This window comes from Mustelus asterias, chromosome 5 (assembly GCF_964213995.1).
Source record: "Mustelus asterias chromosome 5, sMusAst1.hap1.1, whole genome shotgun sequence".
NCBI lineage: Eukaryota > Metazoa > Chordata > Chondrichthyes > Carcharhiniformes > Triakidae > Mustelus > Mustelus asterias.
In genome coordinates, this window is record NC_135805.1 from 111,372,849 (window position 1) to 111,394,226 (window position 21,378).

Genomic DNA, 21,378 nt, shown 5'->3' on the forward strand with positions numbered 1-21,378 from the left:
AGTACTGGTTAATTAAAGCTAATCCAGGGAAAGCTATTGATATAATATCTGAATGCACAATTTGGTGATGTAGCATACTAGCTCTTCGTAAATAATTTCAGATTGGCATTCCTAGTAATGTTCAGAGAGACCTGCCCAATATAATAGCTTCTTTTACAAAGAACTACTGTAAGTAACAAATATTTTTTAGCAAATCACCCACACCTGAAGTGAACATCAGTTATTTTCAATTGTACATTCTTTTAATTTCGGTCACATCTCATGCTGTGGTGCGACCAAAGATTGTGAGGCATACATTACTCCTGCTGTTCACACGGAAAATAAATCACTCCTTTTCAACCCATAGATAAGTTACAAAATTCCAAATACTCTCCAACCAGGTAGCAAACTGAAGTTGTAGATCAACCGGGTGTTACAGAAACCAATGGAAGCATGGGGACACAAGTTAAAAGTGAGGGGTGGGAGGTTTCAGGGGGATTTGAGGAAAAACCTTTTTACTCAGAGGGTGGTGATGGTCTGGAATGCACTGCCTGGGAGGGTGGTGGAGGCGTGGTGCCTCACATCCTTTAAAAAGTACCTGGATGAGTACTTGGCACACCATAACATTCAAGGCTGTGGGCCAAGTGCTGGCAAGTGGGATTAGGTGGGCAGATCAGGGCATTTCATGCATTGGTGCAGACTCGATGGGCCGAAGGGTCTCATCTGCACTGTAGTATTCTGTGATTCTGTGAAATCAGGTATTATTTTTAATAAGCAGCTAATCTGCAATGCCAGTACTACACCCAGACAGAAAGTTGAAAAATTATCCAATGCAATAACTATAGCTGGGCTTACTAACTCTGAACCAGAGATGTGAAAAAAAACTGGCCTCGTTTTCCAGTTAATTTTGGAAGGCACACGTGTGGAGAAGTTTATTTGGCTAAATTGGCTGATTCATCAAATTGCTTCCCAATACACACTTAATGCATAAAGATAATTAAGTCAAATTATTGGAGAGCTACTGGTTCCCATGAAGATATTGAAACAAGACACTTGCAGGGAGGAAGGGTCAGGGGAGAAATTCAGAGGGGAAGATTGTTTTAATTTCCTCCAATCAGTCATCAGGAAGAGGAACCAAGTAAATTGCATTGAATTTAATATGTGTACAGCTAACAGCTTCTGGAAGTTTATCATTAAACACATACTTTCCTGATCTAAAGTCTTTATTGTCGGGCCCTGTCTAAATTGGCTATTTTTATTTTACTTCCTGATTAAAATTTATTATTTTATTTGCATGCCTCTTCTTCATTTCCACTCAGTTTCAATATTGGAATCCAAGGCCCTCCTCATTTCTCTTCTACAATCTTCCTCACTTTGCCAGCTTTGACCTTGTCCCCTTTGATATCTTAATTATCTCTACCACAACTGTTATATAATCTAAAATGAGCAGTCTTGACCCCTGCCTGATTTAATTCCTTCATCTCACCAGCAGTTTTCTTTTTCCTCCATTTGAAATGTACTTTGCCAGGTGCTGAATGAACTTTGCCATCTCGAGAGCAGTTGCTTCATATCAAATTAGGAGAACTAATGAAATGTTTTCCAGGTTTCACAGTTCTTCGAGGAAATGTAATTTGACTTTTAATGAACAGATAGAGTTTTTTGTGTTATGCCAAGTATACTACGTCAGATTGTTCATTCAGGGACAATGCTGAAGCATTAACTTGCTTCCCTTTGAGGAAGGATAAGGAAGGGGCGGTCCAATGTATTCAGTAGTCAAGTGTTGATTTACTACTGCTGACTGGGACCTCTGGTATTTATGGCTGTCGAAGTAGTCAGCAGACTGAGCGAGCAACAACGTGTCTGTCAGAGAACAAGTGGGAATAGATAGGTTTTATTGGCAAATGCAATTCATGTGACAAAAATATACAGGGGAGAGCAGTCAGAATCTGGCCTCAGCAACATCCCTTTGGGGAATATGCCAATGGCATCTTGGTCCTTGTAGGAAGATTGTTAGCCAATCATAATGCATGGGAGTGTTGGTGCATCGGCTGGGGCCTGTATTATCCCAGGAGTCTATGTCACCAGGGGGAAGGAATTAAGGTTGAGTTGCCCAGTCCTGAATGACATTGATGGGCCTAAATTGCTTGAGGTTAGTAAAACCAAGTCACAGACCACAGCTAATTTGTTGATCCCTGTTTGTCATTTTGTCCATGGTTCAGCATAAACGTAACATAATGAGTTACATCTTTCAGAGGCTCTGAGGAGAGGGTGCCGTACAGATGGAAAAGGTTCATTGTTCATTGAAAATTGCATAGCTAACTGTCACATGTTGTCTCTTCTGTAGCTACAAGCCATTTTAAATGTCGGATTATAGTCTTTGTGGATACCTAGAATGACTAGATTATAAACAGCCAAGTTAAATTCATTCCTCACTAATCACTTCAATATTTTCATAAGCAGATTTTTTGGTACATGGATTTCTGTCCCAAGAGAAAAACAAAATTCAGAGCATGATTATTTTCTTGTTTCTAAAAATCAGATTTAGAAAATATGTTAACTGATTATAAGTTCAAAAGGTGAGAATGTAATGTTGTGCAGGGATTTTTCTTGTTTTTTAACTCATTCATTGTCAGCTAAAGAAATATTGATATTTGAAAGAAGTAATGAAGACAATATGGTTTTCAAACAGAATGTGGAGGTTTTCATGATTCTTAGTAAGGTGCATTTAAAGTTTATTTATTAGTGTCACAAGTAGGCTTACATTAACACTACAATGAAGTTACTGTGAAAATCCCCTCGTCGCTACACTCTGGCACCTCTTTGGGTACACTGAGGGAGAATTTAGCATGGCCAGTGCACCTAATTGTATTTCAGGGTTTCAAATCCCTCATACTTATCTAGAGAGTTGTTATCGATAACTCTGCAAAGTATCTGCCATTATTCACAACACTCCAAATTGTTAAAAGGTTTAAATTAGTGCATAAAGTTATCATTACTCTCAGAACAGATTCATTCATCTAAGAGCAGACTACAGTGAGAGAGATTGCAGTGTAACTAGTATGCAGTACAAAGTCAGTTAAAAGGGATGATCTTTATTATACAGAATCCCGAGATCGAGGTGGATGAGAATGGAACCCTAGATCTGAGCATGAACAAGCAGAGGCACAGAGATGGCAGTTGTGGCAGCAGCAGCAGCACTGGCCTGCTGACTCCATTAGAACCAATGTCCCCACAGCGACAGAACATGATGGTCAACAAGTGCTATACAATGAACGAGAATGATTGCTGGGACTTTCCAGTAGACTACACCAAAATGAAACCTAGGACGATGGACGAGGAGGACCCCAAAGAGGTATTTGTGAAAGGAGGATGTAAAATAAAGCAACAGAAGAAAAAAAAATGCTGAGTTTTATTGATTGTGCATGGTGTGAAAGAGGAGCATTAAGAGTTTTTCCATAATTTACAAAGAATTTGGATGCTTTTCAGACATCCCTTTTTATTTCCTCGGTATTTTCATTTTCAAATGTTCATTAGGGAGCATCAGTGGAGATGCATCTCAGATTAGCCCTACTGTACAAATGAACATGTCCACATAGGTGAAGCACTCTCTGTTAATCATAATATCAGCTGATTATAATTCACTCCCGTTACAGTCTGAATCAGTAAATTTGCCAATCTACTGCGTTGACAATTGTCATTGGGACTGGTTTTGAACAATGAAAATCAAAAAAAAGGGGAAGAAATCAAACAGATGCTCAAGTTAATCATAACCATTTGTCATAGCGTGATTTCTATGAAGGGAACACTGATAGTTAGATTCCCTCTTGAAGCTTGACTGACATCCTGACAGAATGAGACATTCCTCCCTTGCATGTCAATTTTCTTTTTGTAGTTAAAGATGCATAATTGGGAAGGATGGCCCAATATTGGCATTTGTGCTTAAGCCTGTATATTTATATTTGCCTCCAATTGTACAACTACTGTTGTTTTTCTGCCCAGGCATTTTTAAGTTGCCTTTCGGCAGCTATAATCTAATTTGTACCACAAAAATAAAGAGAGGCATGGTGGCACAGTGGTTAGCACTGCTGCTTCACAGCTCCAGGGACCTGGGTTTGATTCCCGGCTTGGGTCACTGTCTGTGTGGAGTTTGCACATTCTCCTCGTGTCTGCGTGGGTTTCCTCCGGGTGCTCCGGTTTCCTCCCACAGTCCAAAGATGTGCGGGTTAGGTTGATTGGCCATGCTAAAATTGCCCTTAGTATCCTGAGATGTGTGGATTAGTGGGTAAATATGTAGGGATATGGGGGTAGGGCCTGGGTGGGATTGTGGTCAGTGCAGACTCGATGGGCCGAATGGCCTCTTTCTGTGCTGTAGGGATTCTATGAGAGGGGACCTTAGACAAAAAACACCATGTTTTGGATGTGGCGCTTCAATTTTGGGATAAAATATACACAGAAATTATTTACCTACATTTTTAATTTCTCAGTTGCCAATGACTTGATAATGTTCTCCCACTTATTTGGGTTTCCAGCATTTGTGGGTTTTCACTTTATTTCTTACCAGAGGGATTGGATGAAAAATTAAGCTCATTTGCATCCAGTTTTTGGATGCTCTGTGTGACATCTGTGCACATTTGTGGGTGAATCGTGTCAGGCAGCTCGTTCGTGGAGGTGTTATTGCATATGCACTGAATATCTGCTAGATGTGTGAGGAGTTTATATGCAACACTGATATGCCAACAGTGTCATTTTGGAGTTCAAAGCGCCAATCAACTCTAAAGGATTGTCAACGTCTTGCTATTTATTAACTGGTTGATGTCTTCTGGCTGTTAATATGATTGTACAAGTATATAGTGCTTTCTATAGTTTTAAGTTGGAAAAGTCTACAGTGTGTCATTTGACAGGTGCTGAAGGACCTTTTGCCAACTTCATGGCTTCTGCACGAACCATTTGCTCACTAGTCATGTTATAAATGCATGTCTTTGAGAAAGAACAGATGCTAGAAGGAGGACGAGGATGAAAAGGAGGAAGGGGCAACGTCCATCCCGTGTGTTCATGTGCATGATATCTGTGCCTCAGGAAGGACATGCTCACTAAACTCTGCCACTTGCTGCAGCCAGAAATGCATCTTCAGAGAAGGGGAAGGATGGCATTGTAAGTGGCTGTGAAGGTGACTGTGTATCAGGCTAATTCCAAGTTGGAACTAGAGATATTTGCAAGAACCCCCCATTTTCTTTCCATTATTGCAGAAGGGAAACCACTAAGGTTCTCTACTTGATGGCAGCTAGCTAAATGTAGGTAGAGCTTTGCTAGGATTGCAGACTCCCATTGCCTGCTTCCACATTACCTTGCAAGTGCTGCATCTTGACTCTGGAATGAACTAGAATCGAAAGGGATTTCACTCGCTGAATATCCAGCTCTGTATGACCATAAACAATTTATGGTACTGCTCATTGCCCAGTATCCTGCCAGCACTTTTGATTCCTTCATTCTGAGGCTGTTCACTGTGCCATCCGAATTGAATTATGACAACAAACCAAAGGGCAGATGCTGGGTGACAAGAGCAATCTTCTGATCATATGGCTGATGTCTCTAGTGTGCAGCTCACAGAGAAGAATGCATACAATGGGTGGAACCTTATACCATGTAACAATAATTACAGGGTGGTAACATTTCTGAGTCCCAACCCCACACTTGCCAGCAACAAGTTCACCAGCGCGATCTGCTGGAAGGTGGCTTTCTAACTGACCGCCTCTTCCTCTGATGTCTAACTAGGGTCAGTAGATCCTAGGCTGAGGCTGCAGCACCAATCTGAGAGCCTGCAGGCTTTGAACGACAATAGCCCCACTGGCAGAAGCAGGCACTACAGCTACAGGATGCTGACCACTCGGGAGCCTCCATCTTGGGGCTCCCTTTGAAGCCATGTTTACTTTTTTAAATTGAAATGTGGTCACAGCTGCCAGGCTAACGGATGGAGGGGAAACCTCTCCCCAGGCTGACTGGCGGCCACAGTTGTGGCCTACTGATACTTGCACCTGCACTACATTAAAGAGGCCTCACAGGCACCTAGGCCATCACTGGCAAACCACCTCCAGACACTTGCTGAGTCTTGGCATCAGCGAGGGTTCATGTTCAGGGCGGCATCCACAATCTGCCCATAGTTTAACACTTAATTCTTCAAACTGGCTACTCAGCACTACTGGAAATGTAGCCACTGACTTCAAAGAATGCCCTCTGGCAAGATTGCTCTGCGGGTGGGGGGTGGGGGGGGGGAGCAACATGTTGGAATGCTGTCCCGAACCACATATATCTTTACGCTCACCCTATGGGACTGGGAATATTCTGCCCAATGAGAGCAATTCTGCTATATGCAGTGTGATAGAGCAGACTGTGCACACATGCTGGAACAGCATTTCCTCTGTTTGGACAACTCTGGAGGAACTCTGCAGTTCTCAGGAAATGTTAAGATTTGTGTTACTCTGCTGCATGCCGTCATAAGGGAGTAGCCCTTGCCACCAGCTATATGGTGAGCAGCTGACAAGCAGGAGGATGAGGAGGAAGAAGAGTAAAAAAGAGAACGTAGAATGGAGGTGGAAACCTCAGTAATCCGCCTTCTGCCCTTGAAGAACTTATCTGAGTGAAATACCTCAACTCTAATTCCCCAACATTTTCACACCTTACTTTCCCTCTGTAAATGACCACACAGTTCTACTTGGCCACAAGGTAAAATACAAACCATCTCAAAATAAATATTCTGAACCAAATTTTTACGTGAAATTGTTCCATGTTGCAACAAACATCAATTAATTACACTTTTGAATTAATTTGCTATCTGTCTCCTATGTATCTTTGTCCTCGTCCTCCAATGCAATGCTACCCCATGGATATAGAAGGCTGCTTAACTTCAGTGGAGGAGCCTACAGGTAGTCTTTTGAGGACAACCTCAAACAGCTGTAGGCCTAGAATGCCCAGTTTCAGACTGCACCATCTCAGCCTGGGCAATAGGAGTCTGGGCTGGCTGATGGACAAGAAAGAGAAGGAAGGCATGGGTGGAATAATGCTGTACTCTTGAGAGGGGACAATTGGTTCCTGCTCCGTGGAGCCACTGCCATTTCCCCTGGATCGGCAGCACAGCGATCTTAGTATTTTGTTGGAAGACATTCTATTGCACTGTTGTGACACCCTGCAAACTCTTTGCACACTGTATGCCACATCCATGATGATAGCAGTCTGAGCTTCCACCACAGCACTGACATGCTGGGTGGCTTCTGCTTGTGCAACGATGAGACATTGTAACATGGTTGGATCCACAAATTTGTGAATGGAGTTGCCATCACTTCCATTTTTGAAAGATTAGGCTCCAAGCTCCACACAAATTCCTGCACCAAGTTGGGTCTGGAACCCTCCATGCACTTTAACATTGGTCTCAGGATTTCTGACAAGCTTCCCAAGGCACCAGGGATTTTGTTGTGCATAAGCATCAGTGTTCTTTGGTAGGCTGTATGACTGAAGAGCTCACTTGAGTCCTGTGCAGCAGGGCCCATGTGAGACCTCACCCTCCAGTGAGCTGGCATATGTACTACCCTTGTCTCCTGCCTTTCTTCAGCCCACTTGTGCCTATTGCCTCGCCACGTGCACCTCTGCTATCCTCCGAGATAAGCATTGTGTCAGTATCTGAGCTGGTAACTGCAAGTGTGAAATGCGGTATTGTGTCTTCATTATCACTTTCCTCTTGGTTTTCAGCCACTGCCTGGCCAGATTGGACTCCTTCAGTATCTGAAAAGAAAAATGCGCAAATATATTGTTATGGTGCAGGAGTGAGGGGAGGGGAACGATTGGGGAGGAACTTTCTCATACAGTCTCCAGCTGGTAGATCAGACAAGGTTGTGGATTCATGGTAAGTGGGGTGTGAGAAGGCAGGTTAGGTATGAGGATCCAGTCATTTTCAATGGTTTCAGCTGCATCACTGACAGTGGCCTCAGAAGTGACTGTTCCATTAATGCCCAGCACCATCTCCATCATGGGGTTCGGAGATGCAGGCACATCTGTCATTCTCCGTTAGTTTCTGCTGTCCCCTGTTGTGCTACCATGTCTTACAAGAGAAGAAAATGTGTCCATGAGTGTTGTGCAATTTGTTTGGCTGTTGCGATGTTATAGTTGGAAGAGTGGGTGTTGGGGCTTGCATCAGTTCTAAGTGTGTGGTGAAGGTGAGGTGAAGCATGTAGATGTTAGTTATGAGGCCAGAATTATCAAGATCATTGTTAAGGGGAGGTGATGGCCTAGTGGTATTATTGCTAGACTATTAGACCAGAAACTCAGCTAATGTTCTGGGGACTTGGGTTTGAATCCTGCTGGTGGAATTTGAATTTGTTTAAATTCTGGAATTAAGAATCTGTTGATGACCATGAAACCATTGTCAATTGTTGGAAAAATCCATCTGGTTCACTAATGTCCTTTGGGGAAGGAAATCTGCTGTCCTTACCTCACATGGCCTACATGTGACTCCAGAGCCAGTTGATTCTCAACTCCCCTCCAAGGGCAACTAGGGATGGGCAATAAATGCTGGCCAGTCAGCGACACCCATGTCCCACGAATGAATTTTTAAAAAGTAAATGATAGGGGTGTGTTGAATTGACAGTGTCCGAGGCTAACGGTGCAGTTGGTAGGATACGGCATTTGGACATACATTTATTAACCTTGACCGTTTGAGGTCATTGAACATCCTGCAGCATTACATTCAGGTCTTTGGGCTTTGGCTCCTGGCATCAATCGCCACAGAGTCTATTCCCATAGCTTTCTGAGTGTGTGTTCGGAGGACCTCTTGGCTCCCAATAAATATCGGGCGCCTCTCCTCCTTTCCACCTCCTTCATCAAGACCCTCCAGTGCTGCATCTGAAAACCTGGGAGCTGGTTCTCTCTCCCCTGTTGTGTCATCCTTCACTCTTTGTCAGATCTGATTCTCTTCATCCATGACTCCCAGCACCAGCTGCAACCACAACACACCTCCCATTAAGCAAATCCTGACTTGGCGCAGAGATCATTCAAATGAGCAGACAGTATGCTTGTTGCCTGCATTGTAATCAGTGGGCGCAGGTTAATAGCACATCATGATCCCTGTACCTGCTTTCAGGGTCTATGCAATTTAATCACCAGTGTTTTCAGTAAGCAAGTTTCACCATTTTAAAGTGACTATGGTAAATTCAACAGCACATACCGTTGTCCGCTTGGATGTGTCTGTTTCTGATAGAGTGCATGTTTATGTAAATGAGAGCTCATCAGATTAGCAGGCAGCCAAAAGAATTAAAATGAAAACAGAAATGTTGATGTGATCTGCTGCTTTCCACCACTGGTACAGGATTTTTGTTCATCACTAGCATGGGTCAGAGGAAAGCAGATAAAGATAAGTACATGTGACAGATGCTGCAATGCCAGCTGTACTTGGGCAGAGCCTTTGGATAGATCTGGTAGGGGGTGTGGAGATCTCTATCTGTTTGAATACTTTCAAAAATTTCCGTTTTGCCGCAAATGTTACACTTTCTACGAAGCAGCAACACAGCAAGCATTAAAAAAACTGAAGACCCTTGTTTTGTGCCAAGGCATATTAAAGGTTCCTTCCTGCTCGTGTTTAGTTTTCCGAATTAGCCTGAGTAATTTTGTAACCTGGGAATTTCCCTCGGCTCCATATGAAGAATGGCAGAGTTGTATCAAAGAATGGTTCTGTAACTGCCATCATTCCTGTTCGTTCCCCTTTCTTTCACATGGACAAAAATGCTAACAGTTCATGTCAGAAGAGCATGTAAATTATGAATGATAATTTCAATAGGGAGTGCTCAGCACAGATTATGCTAATGTATAGAGTTTCGCGTTGCAGCCTATTCTTGGCATCGATGTTGCTTACAATTGTTCAGTTTGACTAATTGCTTTTGGCTCCTTCAGTAACAGAAAACAAACACCTATGGAACAGTGGAATCAGCTGTGACACAGTGACACACTGTGGCCTCTGAATTCTACACATTATTAGAGGGAGTCTATTGTTCGCTGCATTTGTTTGCCTAGCTAATAAAATGGTAAGGGTGGAATTCTCCATTACTTTTTTCTGATTGCGGGGTGGTGGGTGGTTCTGGTGGCACGGTTCTTGCCGGCTAAAATGGCATGAAGTCGCACCCAATTCTACGCTTGCAGCCCTATAATTGTGTACGAGTGAGCATCTCTCCAAATCACCTGGTGGGTCGGGAGCGGATTCGTCCAGCCGCCGTCAGCTACTGGGTTTGAAGGTCTGGGAACCGTGTAGAAACGCGAGTCCAGCACACTCACATCACACTATTCAGCCCACAAGTCTTCATGAGACTGTGCAGGATGTCCGGAAGCCAGAGGCAAATGCTGGCAGCCTCGAGAAGTCTGCACCCCCAAATCAAACAACATGCCTCAAGACCTTGATTACTGGAGTCTTGGCACAGAGATATGTCCCCTACCCAAGGGAAAACCCCAGAAAGTACACCAACCTCACATCTGACTGGCAACCATACCAGAAGCATCACTCAGTGCAGGAAACAGATGAATAATCCACTCGGCCAGGGTAAGTCCTCTCTCAGCTCCCTCCACTATCAAACTCCCGTCATGGCATCAGGTACTCAAATGGCAACTCTGTTTGCTGAGAAATTCATTGCATGTGAGCAACACGCCCTGATATTAATGCACAAGATGGCCAGCCATTTGTAGCCAATAAGAGATATCCTGTGAATTGAAAATTGTTACAAGTTATCAGTTGATTTACACTATCACAATAATGTAGTGAAAATGGTGTTTTGAGTTTAATCTCCCTATGTGTTTCATGAAGTTGCTGCATTTGTACAATAGTTATCCATGAAAACATGCTCGCAGAATTTGAAGTCCAGTAATTAACAATGTAAGTTCTAATCGCATGGTAAATTTTAATGACTGCTAATCAAGCTCTCTTGCCCACAAAGTTATATCGTCATAGTTATCTAATCCCTACAGTGCAGAAAGAGGCCATTTGGCCCATTGAACCTGCACCAACAACAATCCCACCCAGGCCCTATCCCTGTAACCCCTGCTAATCTCCCTGACACTAAGGGACAATTGAGCATGGCCAATCAACCTAACCCACACGTCTTTGGAGTGTGGTAGGAAACCGGGGCACTCGGAGGAAACCCACGCTGACGGGAGAAGGTGCAAACTCCACACAGACAGTTACCCGAGGTTGGAATTGAACCAGGGTTGCTGGTGCTGTGAGACAGCAGTGCTAACCACTATGCCAGTGTGCCGTTTGGAGCCTCATTCCCTCTGGTAGTGTATTCCTGTTGGAGATTTGATGCGCTTCTCAAACACGAGGCCAGAAGCTCGGTAAATGAAAGGTTTTTATTTACTGTAATGAAGCAGTCAGTAATTATATACACTATCCCAGACTGAAGGGGTCCTGGCCAGAGCAGGGACTTTTATACCTCTCCCAGGAGGCAGAGCCCGACTGGGATGTACCACAACACTACAATACAAAGGTGTAACAACCCCACCCTAACCCCAACAGCAACAATAGCACAACCCAACAGTAACATATGTACATCCTTGTAGTACTGGCCAGCCCTGGCTCAGTACTATCCAGTGGGAACCAACGATGGTTCACCACATTCACCCCTCCTTTGAGAACAAAGGCCGGCGGGGTACAAAAACAGAATAAAGCGTCATCAGTCAATAAGTTCAGACGGTCAGGGGGACCGCACCGTCGTTGTGACCTCCTCAATAACGGCGGTGACACCGGAGTAGGCACTTGCGGTGGCGTTCTCCCCAAGGCGGCGTCCAGCTGTTCTTCCACGGACTCACAGGCCGGTTGACCCTGAGGTGACGGTAGTCCATGGGATCCTGACACACCCTGCAGTGGCGACCATCTTCTGGGCTCAGGTAAGCTGTACACGGGAGTAAAAGGGTTAAGCAATGGTCCCGATGCTGCCCGCGCCGTGTCCGGGGAAGAAACAAGAGTTAAAGGGTTTGTAACAGGGGGTATGGGAGCGACAGGGGTTGCTACGTCCCCTGCTGGCGCCATGTCTCGGATCGAGACCGTGTTCTCTCGCCCGTCAGGATATGCCACATAGGCATACTGAGGGTTGGCGTGGAGGAGATGGACCTGTTCGACCAACGGGTCGGACTTGCGGGCCCTTACATGTCGCCGCAGGAGGACGGGTCCTGAGTACGTCAACCAAGACGGTAATGAGGTCCCCGAGGAAGACTTCCGAGGGAATGAGAACATCCTCTCGTGGGGAGTAGCATTGGTTGCCGTACACAGGAGGGAGCGAATAGAATGGAGCGCATCAGGGAGCACCTCTTGCCAATGGGAGACTGGAAGACCTTTTGACTTCAACGCCAGTAAGACAGCCTTCCAGACTGTAGCATTCTCGCATTCCACCTGTCCGTTACCCCTAGGGTTGTAGCTCGTGGTCCTACTAGAGGCAATCCCGTATGAGAGCAGGAATTGCCTCAAGTCATCGCTCATGAACGACGAGCCCCTGTCGCTATGAATGTAGCCGGGGTACCTGAACAGGGTAAAGAGATCACGGAATGCCTTGATAACCGTGGCAGCGGATGTATCAGAGCAGGGAACAACAAAAGGGAACCGAGAGTACTCGTCAATGATATTGAGGAAGTACACATTCCGATCTGTTGATCAATACTCAGTCTCTCGAAGGGACGAGTGGCCTTGACTAAATGTGCCCGGTCAGGTCGGTAAAAGTGCGGTTTGCATTCCGCGCAAACCCGACAGCTTCTTGTTACTGACCTGACGTCCTCCACCGAGTAAGGCAGGTTGCGGGCTTTTATAAAGTGGTAGAGCCGAGTGACCCCAGGATGGCATAGGTCATTATGGAGGGCCTGCAAACAGTCCTCCTGTATACTGGCGCATGTTCACGCGAGAGGGCATCCGAGGGCTCATTGAGTTTCCCTGGACGGTACATGATGTCGTAGTTATAGGTGGAGAGTTCAATTCTCCACCGCAAGATCTTGTCATTCTTGATCTTGCCCCTCTGCGTGTTGTTAAACATGAACGTCACGGACCGCTGGTCCGTGATCAGGGTGAACCGTTTTCCCGCCAAGTAATGGCGCCAGTGCCTGACGGCCTCCACAATGGCCTGGGCCTCCTTTTCCACCGCTGAATGCCGAATTTCGGGGCCTTGGAGGGTGCGGGAAAAAAAGGCGACGGGCCTGCCCGCCTGGTTAAGTGTGGCGGCCAGGGCGAAATCAGATGCATCGCTCTCCACCTAAAAGGGGATGGACTCGTCAACAGCGTGCATCGTAGCTTTCGCGATGTCGGCTTTCAATTTATCGAAGGCCAATCGGGCCTCTGGCATTAGGGGAAAAGTCGTGGACTTAATGAGCGGACGGGCTTTGTCCGCGTAATTGGGAACCCACTGCGCATAATAAGAGAAGAAGCCTAAGCATCTTCTCAGTGCTTTTGCACTAGCAGGCAAGGGAAGTTCAGAAAGGGGGCGCATACGGTCTGGATCAGGGCCAATGACCCCGTTTTCCACCACGTATCCTAGGATGGCTAAGCGGCGCGTACGAAACACACACTTCTCCCTGTTGTAGGTCAAGTTCAGGCGAGATGCAGTGCGTAGGAAGTTCAGGAGATTCGTGTCGTGGTCCTGCTGGTCATGGCCACAGATGGTGACATTATCCAGGTACGGGAAGGTAGCCCGCAGCCCGTTCTGGTCCACCATTCGGTCCATAGCACGCTGGAAGACCGAGACCCCATTGGTGACACCAAAGGGAACCCTGGAAAAGTGATACAAGCGACCGTCCGCCTCAAAAGCCATGTATTGTCGGTCCTCTGGGCGAATGGGGAGTTGGTGGTAGGCAGACTTGAGGTCTATGGTGGAGAACACCCGGTACTGCGCAATCTGATTGACCATATCAGATATGCGCGGGAGAGGATACGCATCCAGCTGCGTATATCGATTAATGGTCTGACTGTAGTCAATGACCATCCGGGGTTTGTTCCCGCTCTTGACCACCACGACCTGCGCTCTCCACGGACTAGCGCTGGGTTGTATGATCCTTTCTTTGAGGAGCCGCTGAACCTCAGACCTAATGAAGATCCGATCCTCAGCGCTGTAACGCCTACTTTTAGTCGCGATGGGCTTGCAGCCTGGCACAAGATTCTGGAACAAGGAGGGTGTGGTGATCATCCGCGTCGAGAGGCTACAGGCGGGGCGCGTTGGGCAATTTGGAGGCTGCTGCTGTTTTCCCACTGCCAGTGAAGGGAGTGGCCCACTGTACTGTAGGATTACACTCCTCAAGTGGACCATGAAGTTTAGTCCGAGAAGTATTGGCGCGCAAAGATACGGCAACACTAGGAGCTTGAAACGCTCGTAAACTGTGCCTTGCACCTTCAAAGTTACCACGCAACTCCCTAGCACGGTGACAGACCGGGACCTCGATGCCATAGAGATTGTCTGTTTGGCAGGTTGAATCTGGAGTCCACACCGCTTCACAGTGTCTGGGTGGATAAAGCTCTCAGTGCTCCCGCTGTCAAACAGAAAATAAATCACGTGGTCATTTACCTGGATATTCATCATAGATTTGTCAAGTCTATGAGGCTTGGCCTGGTCCAGGATGATCGACGCCACCGTTGGTTCATGAGCGCCACTGCAGGCAGCTGAAATCGATGAGGAGGACCCCTGCTGGTCGTTCGCGGTCAGTGTCGACCAACATGGCCGCTCCCATGAGTCGCACGTGGGTGATGGCGCCAGACTCAGCGACCCCTGGTGGTCACACACCTCCGACTCCGTCGACCGTAATGGCGTTGTCCTGGCCTCGCACGTGGACGAACCCCTCGATGACTTCGACGACGAAGACCCGAGCTCTGAAGAATCGCAGGCCGCACTGCCGTTCCTAGGTTTAGATCGGCACACTTTCGAATAGTGCCCTTTCTTACCGCATGCGGTGCACAACACAGCTTTAGCGGGACACCGTTGCCGCGTATGCTTCGCTCCCCCACAGAAATAGCACCACGGGCCGCCCGGGGCTGCTGCCCTCGTCTGGCCCGAGTGTGAGCACGCCATTACGCAGCATTTCGAACCCGAGGGACGAGGAGGGATTGGTGACTGCTCCTACCACGTTGTCTCCACATGGTCCTCTGGATATAATACTAAGCTTTTGGAGGCCATCTCTATAATCTCCGCTAGCTCGATTGCCTGGGTAAGATTAAGATTACCCTTCTCCAACAGTTTATGTCGAATGTAAGACGATCCGACTCCCGCCACAAACGCATCTCGGGCGAGGTCGTTCATGCTCTGCTCAGCCGACACAGCTTTGCAGTCACAGCCCCTGGCTAGCTGTAGGAGCTCGTTCACATATTCCTCCATCGTTTCGCCAGACTGCCGTCGTCGAGTGGCTAGGAGGTAACGAGCGTGTATTTCATTGGATGGTTTGATATAGCGCTTCTTCAGAAGCTCGAGGGCCTTAGTATAATTGGTGGCCGCACGGATCGCGAGGTAGACAGTGTCGCTTACCCTCGCATGGAGGACCCGGAGTCTGTCATCATCTGTGGTGACCGCTGCGGAGGCTGCCAGGTAGTCTTCGAAGCACTTCAGCCAGTGGTCGAAGGTGTTAGAGGCGCCCACCGCACGTGGATCTAGTGTAAGGCGTTCCGGCTTCAGGATCTGCTCCATACTCTCTTTTTTTTTTCTTCGACGAGAGTTTAACAACAGTAAATAAAATTGATGCGCTTCTCAAACACGAGGCCAGAAGCTTGGTAAATGAAAGGCTTTTATTTACTGTAATGAAGCAGTCAGTAATTATATACACTATCCCAGACTGAAGGGGTCCCGGCCAGAGCAGGGACTTTTATACCTCTCCCAGGAGGCGGAGCCCGACTGGGATGTACCACAACACTACAGTACAAAGGTGTAACAACCCCACCCTAACCCCAACAGCAACAAGTAGCACAACCCAACAGTAACATATGTACATCCTTGTAGTACTGGCCAAACCCTGGCTCAGTACTATCCAGTGGGAACCAACGATGGTTCACCACAAGATTTTGGCTGGATTCTCTGATCTCATTCACCCCATCATCGCTGTAAGCAAGAACGGAGATTTTAGTGTTCAGCCAAAACTCCATTCACTGAAGCAGGACTGGAGAATCCCAGTTGCAGGCAGGGACAGAGAATTGCTGGCTCCCTCATCAGCTTGAGGAGACAGATCACGTATTGGTCCCTGGTGTTGTTGATTGTAATGTGTCATTAAATGGAAGGTGTGAGATTCCACAAGGATAAGGATTGAGTTTTACCCTGTAACTGCTGTTGGAAAAGTCCAGAATCTGTAGCCAAGTGTGAATCATGTGATGTGTAGTAGCCATCTTTTAATTCAGCAAAGTCCATTTTTTAACAAAGCAAAAAGTAAGGTTTGATTTAAACAGTTTGTGATCACTTTCATGTCTTAGGGACATAATGAAAGGTATATGAATAGAATTGCCAGGGTATCTGCTGAATTCTCTCCACTTTGTTAAATGACTTGATTCCTGCACTAAATAGAAACCTGGTCATTTCAGGTTCTGCTCCAAACTTAAGTGCATGTTCTAATGTTCCCTTCCCTCCAGCAAATGACCTGTTCTTTCTTTGCCATCGTCGATTTGAGATATTTCAGAGCTATTAAATCCAACAACCTTGACTCAGTGGGAGCACCTTCACCTCTAAGTCATAAACCTGTGTGTTCACAAATTATGATGTGGAGATGCCGGCGTTGGACTGGGGTAAGCACAGTAAGAAGTCTCACAACACCAGGTTAAAGTCCAACAGGTTTATTTGTTAGCAAATACCATAAGCTTTCGGAGCACTGCTCCTTCGTCAGATGGAGTGGATATCTGCTCTCAAACAGTGCACAGACACAGAAATCAAGTTACAGAATACTAATTAGAATGTGAAACTCTCCAGCCAGCCAGGTCTTAAAGGTACAGACAATGTGGGTGGAGGGAACATTAAACACAGGTTAAAGAGATGTGTATTGTCTCCAGACAGAACAGCTAGTGAGATTCTGCAAGATCAGAGGGAAAGCTGTGGGGGTTACTGATAATGTGACATAAATCCAACATCCTGGTTTAGGCCGTCCTCATGTGTGCGGAACTTGGCTATCAGTTTCTGCTCAGCGACTCTGCGCTGTCGTGTGTCGTGAAGGCCGCCTTGGAGAACGCTTACCTGAAGATCAGAGGCTGAATGCCCATGACTGCTGAAGTGCTCCCCCACAGGAAGAAAGCAGTCTTGCCTGGTGATTGTCGAGCGGTGTTCATTCATCCATTGTCGTAGCGTCTGCATGGTTTCCCCAATGTACCATGCCTCGGGACATCCTTTCCTGCAGCGTATCAGGTAGACAACGTTGGCCGAGTTGCAAGAGTAGGTACCCTGTACCTGGTAGATGTTGTTCTCACGTGAGATGATGGCATCCGTGTCGATGATCCGGCACGTCTTGCAGAGGTTGCTGTGGCAGGGTTGTGTGGTGTTGTGGTCACTGTTCTCCTGAAGGCTGGGTAGTTTGCTGCGGACAATGGTCTGTTTGAGGTTGCGTGGTTGTTTGAAGGCAAGAAGTGGGGGTGTGGGGATGGCCTTGGCGAGATGTTCGTCTTCATCAATGACATGTTGAAGGCTCCGGAGGAGATGCCGTAGCTTCTCCGCTCCGGGGAAGCACTGGACGACGAAGGGTACTCTGTCCACCGTGTCCCGTGTTTGTCTTCTGAGGAGGTCGGTGCGGTTTTTCGCTGTGGCGCGTCGGAACTGTTGATCGATTCACAAATTACTCAAGAGAATTGAGCATATAGCCTTATCTGGCATTACAGTGTAACACTCACAGGCTGCTGCACTCTCGAATGTGTCATCTTTCAGATGAGATATTAAAACCGAGGTCCCATCTGACCTCCCAGGTAGATGTAAGTAATCCCATTGCACAATGTGAAGAAGGACAAGGGATTCAACAGGTCAGGGAGTTCAACTGGCCCTCATGCAATATCACTATAGCTGATTATCTGTTTATTATCACACTTCTGTTTGTGGGAGCTTGCTGCATATAAATTCGTCACCACCTTCCCTGTACTGCAACAATAATTATACTACAGAAGTACACAAATAACTTGAAAGCACTCTGGGGTGTCCTGAGGTTGTGAGAGGTGCTATATAAATGCAATTTATTTTCTTCTATTTCCTACTGTCCTATAGTCTGATCATTCTTTTGACTGAAGCTAAGAATTAAACCTGTTTCTGCTATCCAACTGGTCAATTAATTGAAGCAAAGTGTCGTTTTCTGCAATTTAGTTGGTCTGTTAGTTGAACCCAACATTGAAACGCTGTCAACATGTAAACATGGTCTAGTTACTGTCATTTCATAACCAGTACCTGAAATGAGAGTTAAAGCTGTTGCTTCTTTTGGACAGTCGCAGGAATATCCAACATTACTTTGTATACCTTTTGGATATTCAAGTGGTTAGGGTGTATTAAAAACACATACCCAATTAATGGCAACTTCAAGAAGCATCTACAAAAATTGCTGTTGAGCAAACTAAATTCCGCAAGACCTGTGAAAAGTGGAGAGGAAATGCAAAAGATATTGTAACACAACATTGGGCAGAATTATGGAGGGATATTACCCCCCTGCATGTATGTTTCATTTCCTCCCAGCTAGAACTGCTCAGCGGGTCACACGCGCTACTTTTCCTAGAAGGCATCACGCTAAAACAGGAACAGGCACAGGTGAGCAGGGGCAGGTGTAAAAGGTGGGAGCTAGAAATAGCTAGCAGTCTGAGTGCTTGCAGAGGTAAATAGACATTGAGGGTGGCTGGTGGGCAACTGAGAGAAAATATGTTTGACGACCAGGCTTTGAACTTTGTTTGGCGTGCATCCTGGAATTGCAATATGAATTTGAACTGGCTGCGAACCCGACCCTGTCAGGACCTTAACCTTCTGAACATGGAGAGACTCTTTTGGTTAAGTTTTGAATGCACCGGTAAATAGCTTTGCTATCCAGTTAATTATATAGGGAAGATAATCAATGTAAATATAGTGCTCAACAAAGAACTGTTTTTTTAAATTTAGTTATATTATTTTGAAGTGCTTTGCTTATTTGAAACAGACTTTGCGACAATTAATATACAGTCATCATGCTGTTTACCTGAACTCCCATGTGAACCCGCTCTTACAAAATCCCAGAACTTGGCAGTGTCACAATAAGAAACGTGGCTCTTTCTAACATGAAGAAGTAAGTCACCAAAGCCCAGAGTATGAGGCAGGTATGGAAAGTCCATAAGATCATGAAGCAGGGATGTCCAGAAACATATCTGGAAGAAGGTTTTCCACATAAAGTACCAAGGTAAGAAACGAGAAGGAGTGTGAATAAAAGTAACTTGTCATTTATGGAGGCAGCTATTCATGTTGTTAACAACTGATGTCAGTCAAAGTAAATTACCAGTGTCAGACGAGCTTTCTTTAATACCGTGGTATACTTAAAGCAAATTGATCCAGTAACCTGCTGGAAGTGCAACACAAAGGGAAGTAATGAACATAGTTGAGAACTAACACAGCAGGATCAGTGAAGTAAAACCTACAATGATGAACCACAGAAAGCTTGGTAGCTGATTATAATTATTGACACAAATAGCTGTCAATTAAAATGCACTCAGTCGCTCTCAGACATTCTCTTACATATTTTGTAGGCAAGGCACTTTATATTCAGGTATATAGGCCATAAAACATTGCTGTTGCTTAACAGAAACTGCTCAATATATTCATTCATTCATTCAGTAACCTTATCTTTTTTTCACAGAAAAAATGTTGTTTTCAACAGAAGACGCAGTGTGTAGAGGGGGTCAAAGAACTCAGCAGGCCTGACCATCCACCCCTTTGAAGCTGCTAACACAGGATGAGAAATTGTAAACTGCAAGGCTGACTTGCAAACCTGTGCTCCAGGCTTGTATAGTTATAATCACCTTAGCTCTGCAAATTCAGTTGCAAATCTATGACAGTGTCAGGCACATGAAATAAGTCAAGAACCGACTGTATGGCAACAGCAGCATTTCTAACCACTTGCAATGACTTGTTGTTACAGAAAAGCCGCAACCCAAAGAACAACAAGTCAGACCTTCTCAGTAGCAAACCTCACCACAGCACCAAGCATCACCACCATTAACCACTATTAACACCACAGCAGGAAAAACCACACATTTCAGAGTGATTTAGAAGAGAAAATATTGTGTGCATCATTTCTTCTGGTTGTGGAAAGGGCAGAAATGGTGGCTGAAGAAGGTTAGTTCCTGCTGATTGGATGTATAGCAAAGACACGTGACCAGCCTCATGAGTAGCTTTGAAATGGGGGGTATTCGTAAGTGTGCTGGGTTCACCAGTCACTTGACTCAGAGTGTGTTGCACTACAGATTTCTCTTACTCATCATGTGCTCTTGTGAAACTGGTCTGCAGATTGCCATTGAGCAGAAGACAGCACCAGTGTGTGGGAGACCCCAGCCATGCAGATATAAAGCATAGATATAGCATCTCTCAAAATGGCCCCACTGATGATGCAAAGGATTTGAGGCCTCTCCTTCCTGATGCAGCAATGACTGATTTACATGAGCTGGAGAACACTTTGCTGCAGCAAACACAGAGGCTGCGATTCACCCGTTTTCAGCTACGTGCATCTGTCGGGTGGGATTCACCCACTTGATGGCTGCAAATTCATGCATCCTGCGATTCATGCCAGTCAGCCCCGCTGTTATCTCCACGTTCACTGACAAGCTCCCCCCCCACAAAAGGAATGGAAATGGTGCCTCCCTCTTGCTGACCACCAATCCCTCAGCAAAGATGGGTATCCCACCCCCAACCCTACACACACGTACACAAACACAAACACACACAAACACCACGCAGGCATGAGGTCTGTTCACACCTGCAGCTTCTGAGAGAGAGAGAGAAATTTGAAATCTCTGATGCAGAATAGAGCGCTGCTGTGATCTAAAAACCTGCCAGCTGTCCAGGTGCCATGGAGATTAAAGTGACCTGGCTATTTCAGAACTTTCACAGCTGACAGACAGGAATGAAAATGTTAATCATAGAACTCCCTGAAATCACCATGCCAGGGGTGATATTCAAGTCTGCCAGGGTTAGAAAGGGCAATCCAGCCACAAGATCCCTATCCCAGGGAAGAGTGGCGAGGTCAACCCTTGCCCCCAGCCTGAGCACACCCAACCGTCAGGACCTTTGGGGGACTTTCCCTCTGCAGCCTGGCAACAGCAGAGAGGCAAATGGTCACTGGACTCAATTCCTTGAACCTCTTCAGGGTCCAGCATGCCAGGTCCACGCTAGTCATTACCAGCACCAAAGCCTGGTGCAGTTCCCACCAGAGAGGTGGATGAATGCTGTG

The 21,378-nt window shown here is 46.0% G+C and overlaps 1 protein-coding gene across 2 annotated transcripts in view; it reads left to right on the forward strand.

Moving 5' to 3' along the window:
• LOC144494157 (myelin transcription factor 1-like protein) overlaps nucleotides 1–21,378 on the forward strand; it is a 315,352-nt gene that overhangs the window by 206,755 nt on the left and 87,219 nt on the right. For both annotated transcript variants that reach the window (XM_078213754.1, XM_078213755.1), the window contains exon 12: nucleotides 3,083–3,337. In XM_078213754.1, coding sequence (XP_078069880.1) covers nucleotides 3,083–3,337 — 255 coding nt within the window. The remainder of the gene's footprint in view (nucleotides 1–3,082; nucleotides 3,338–21,378) is intronic.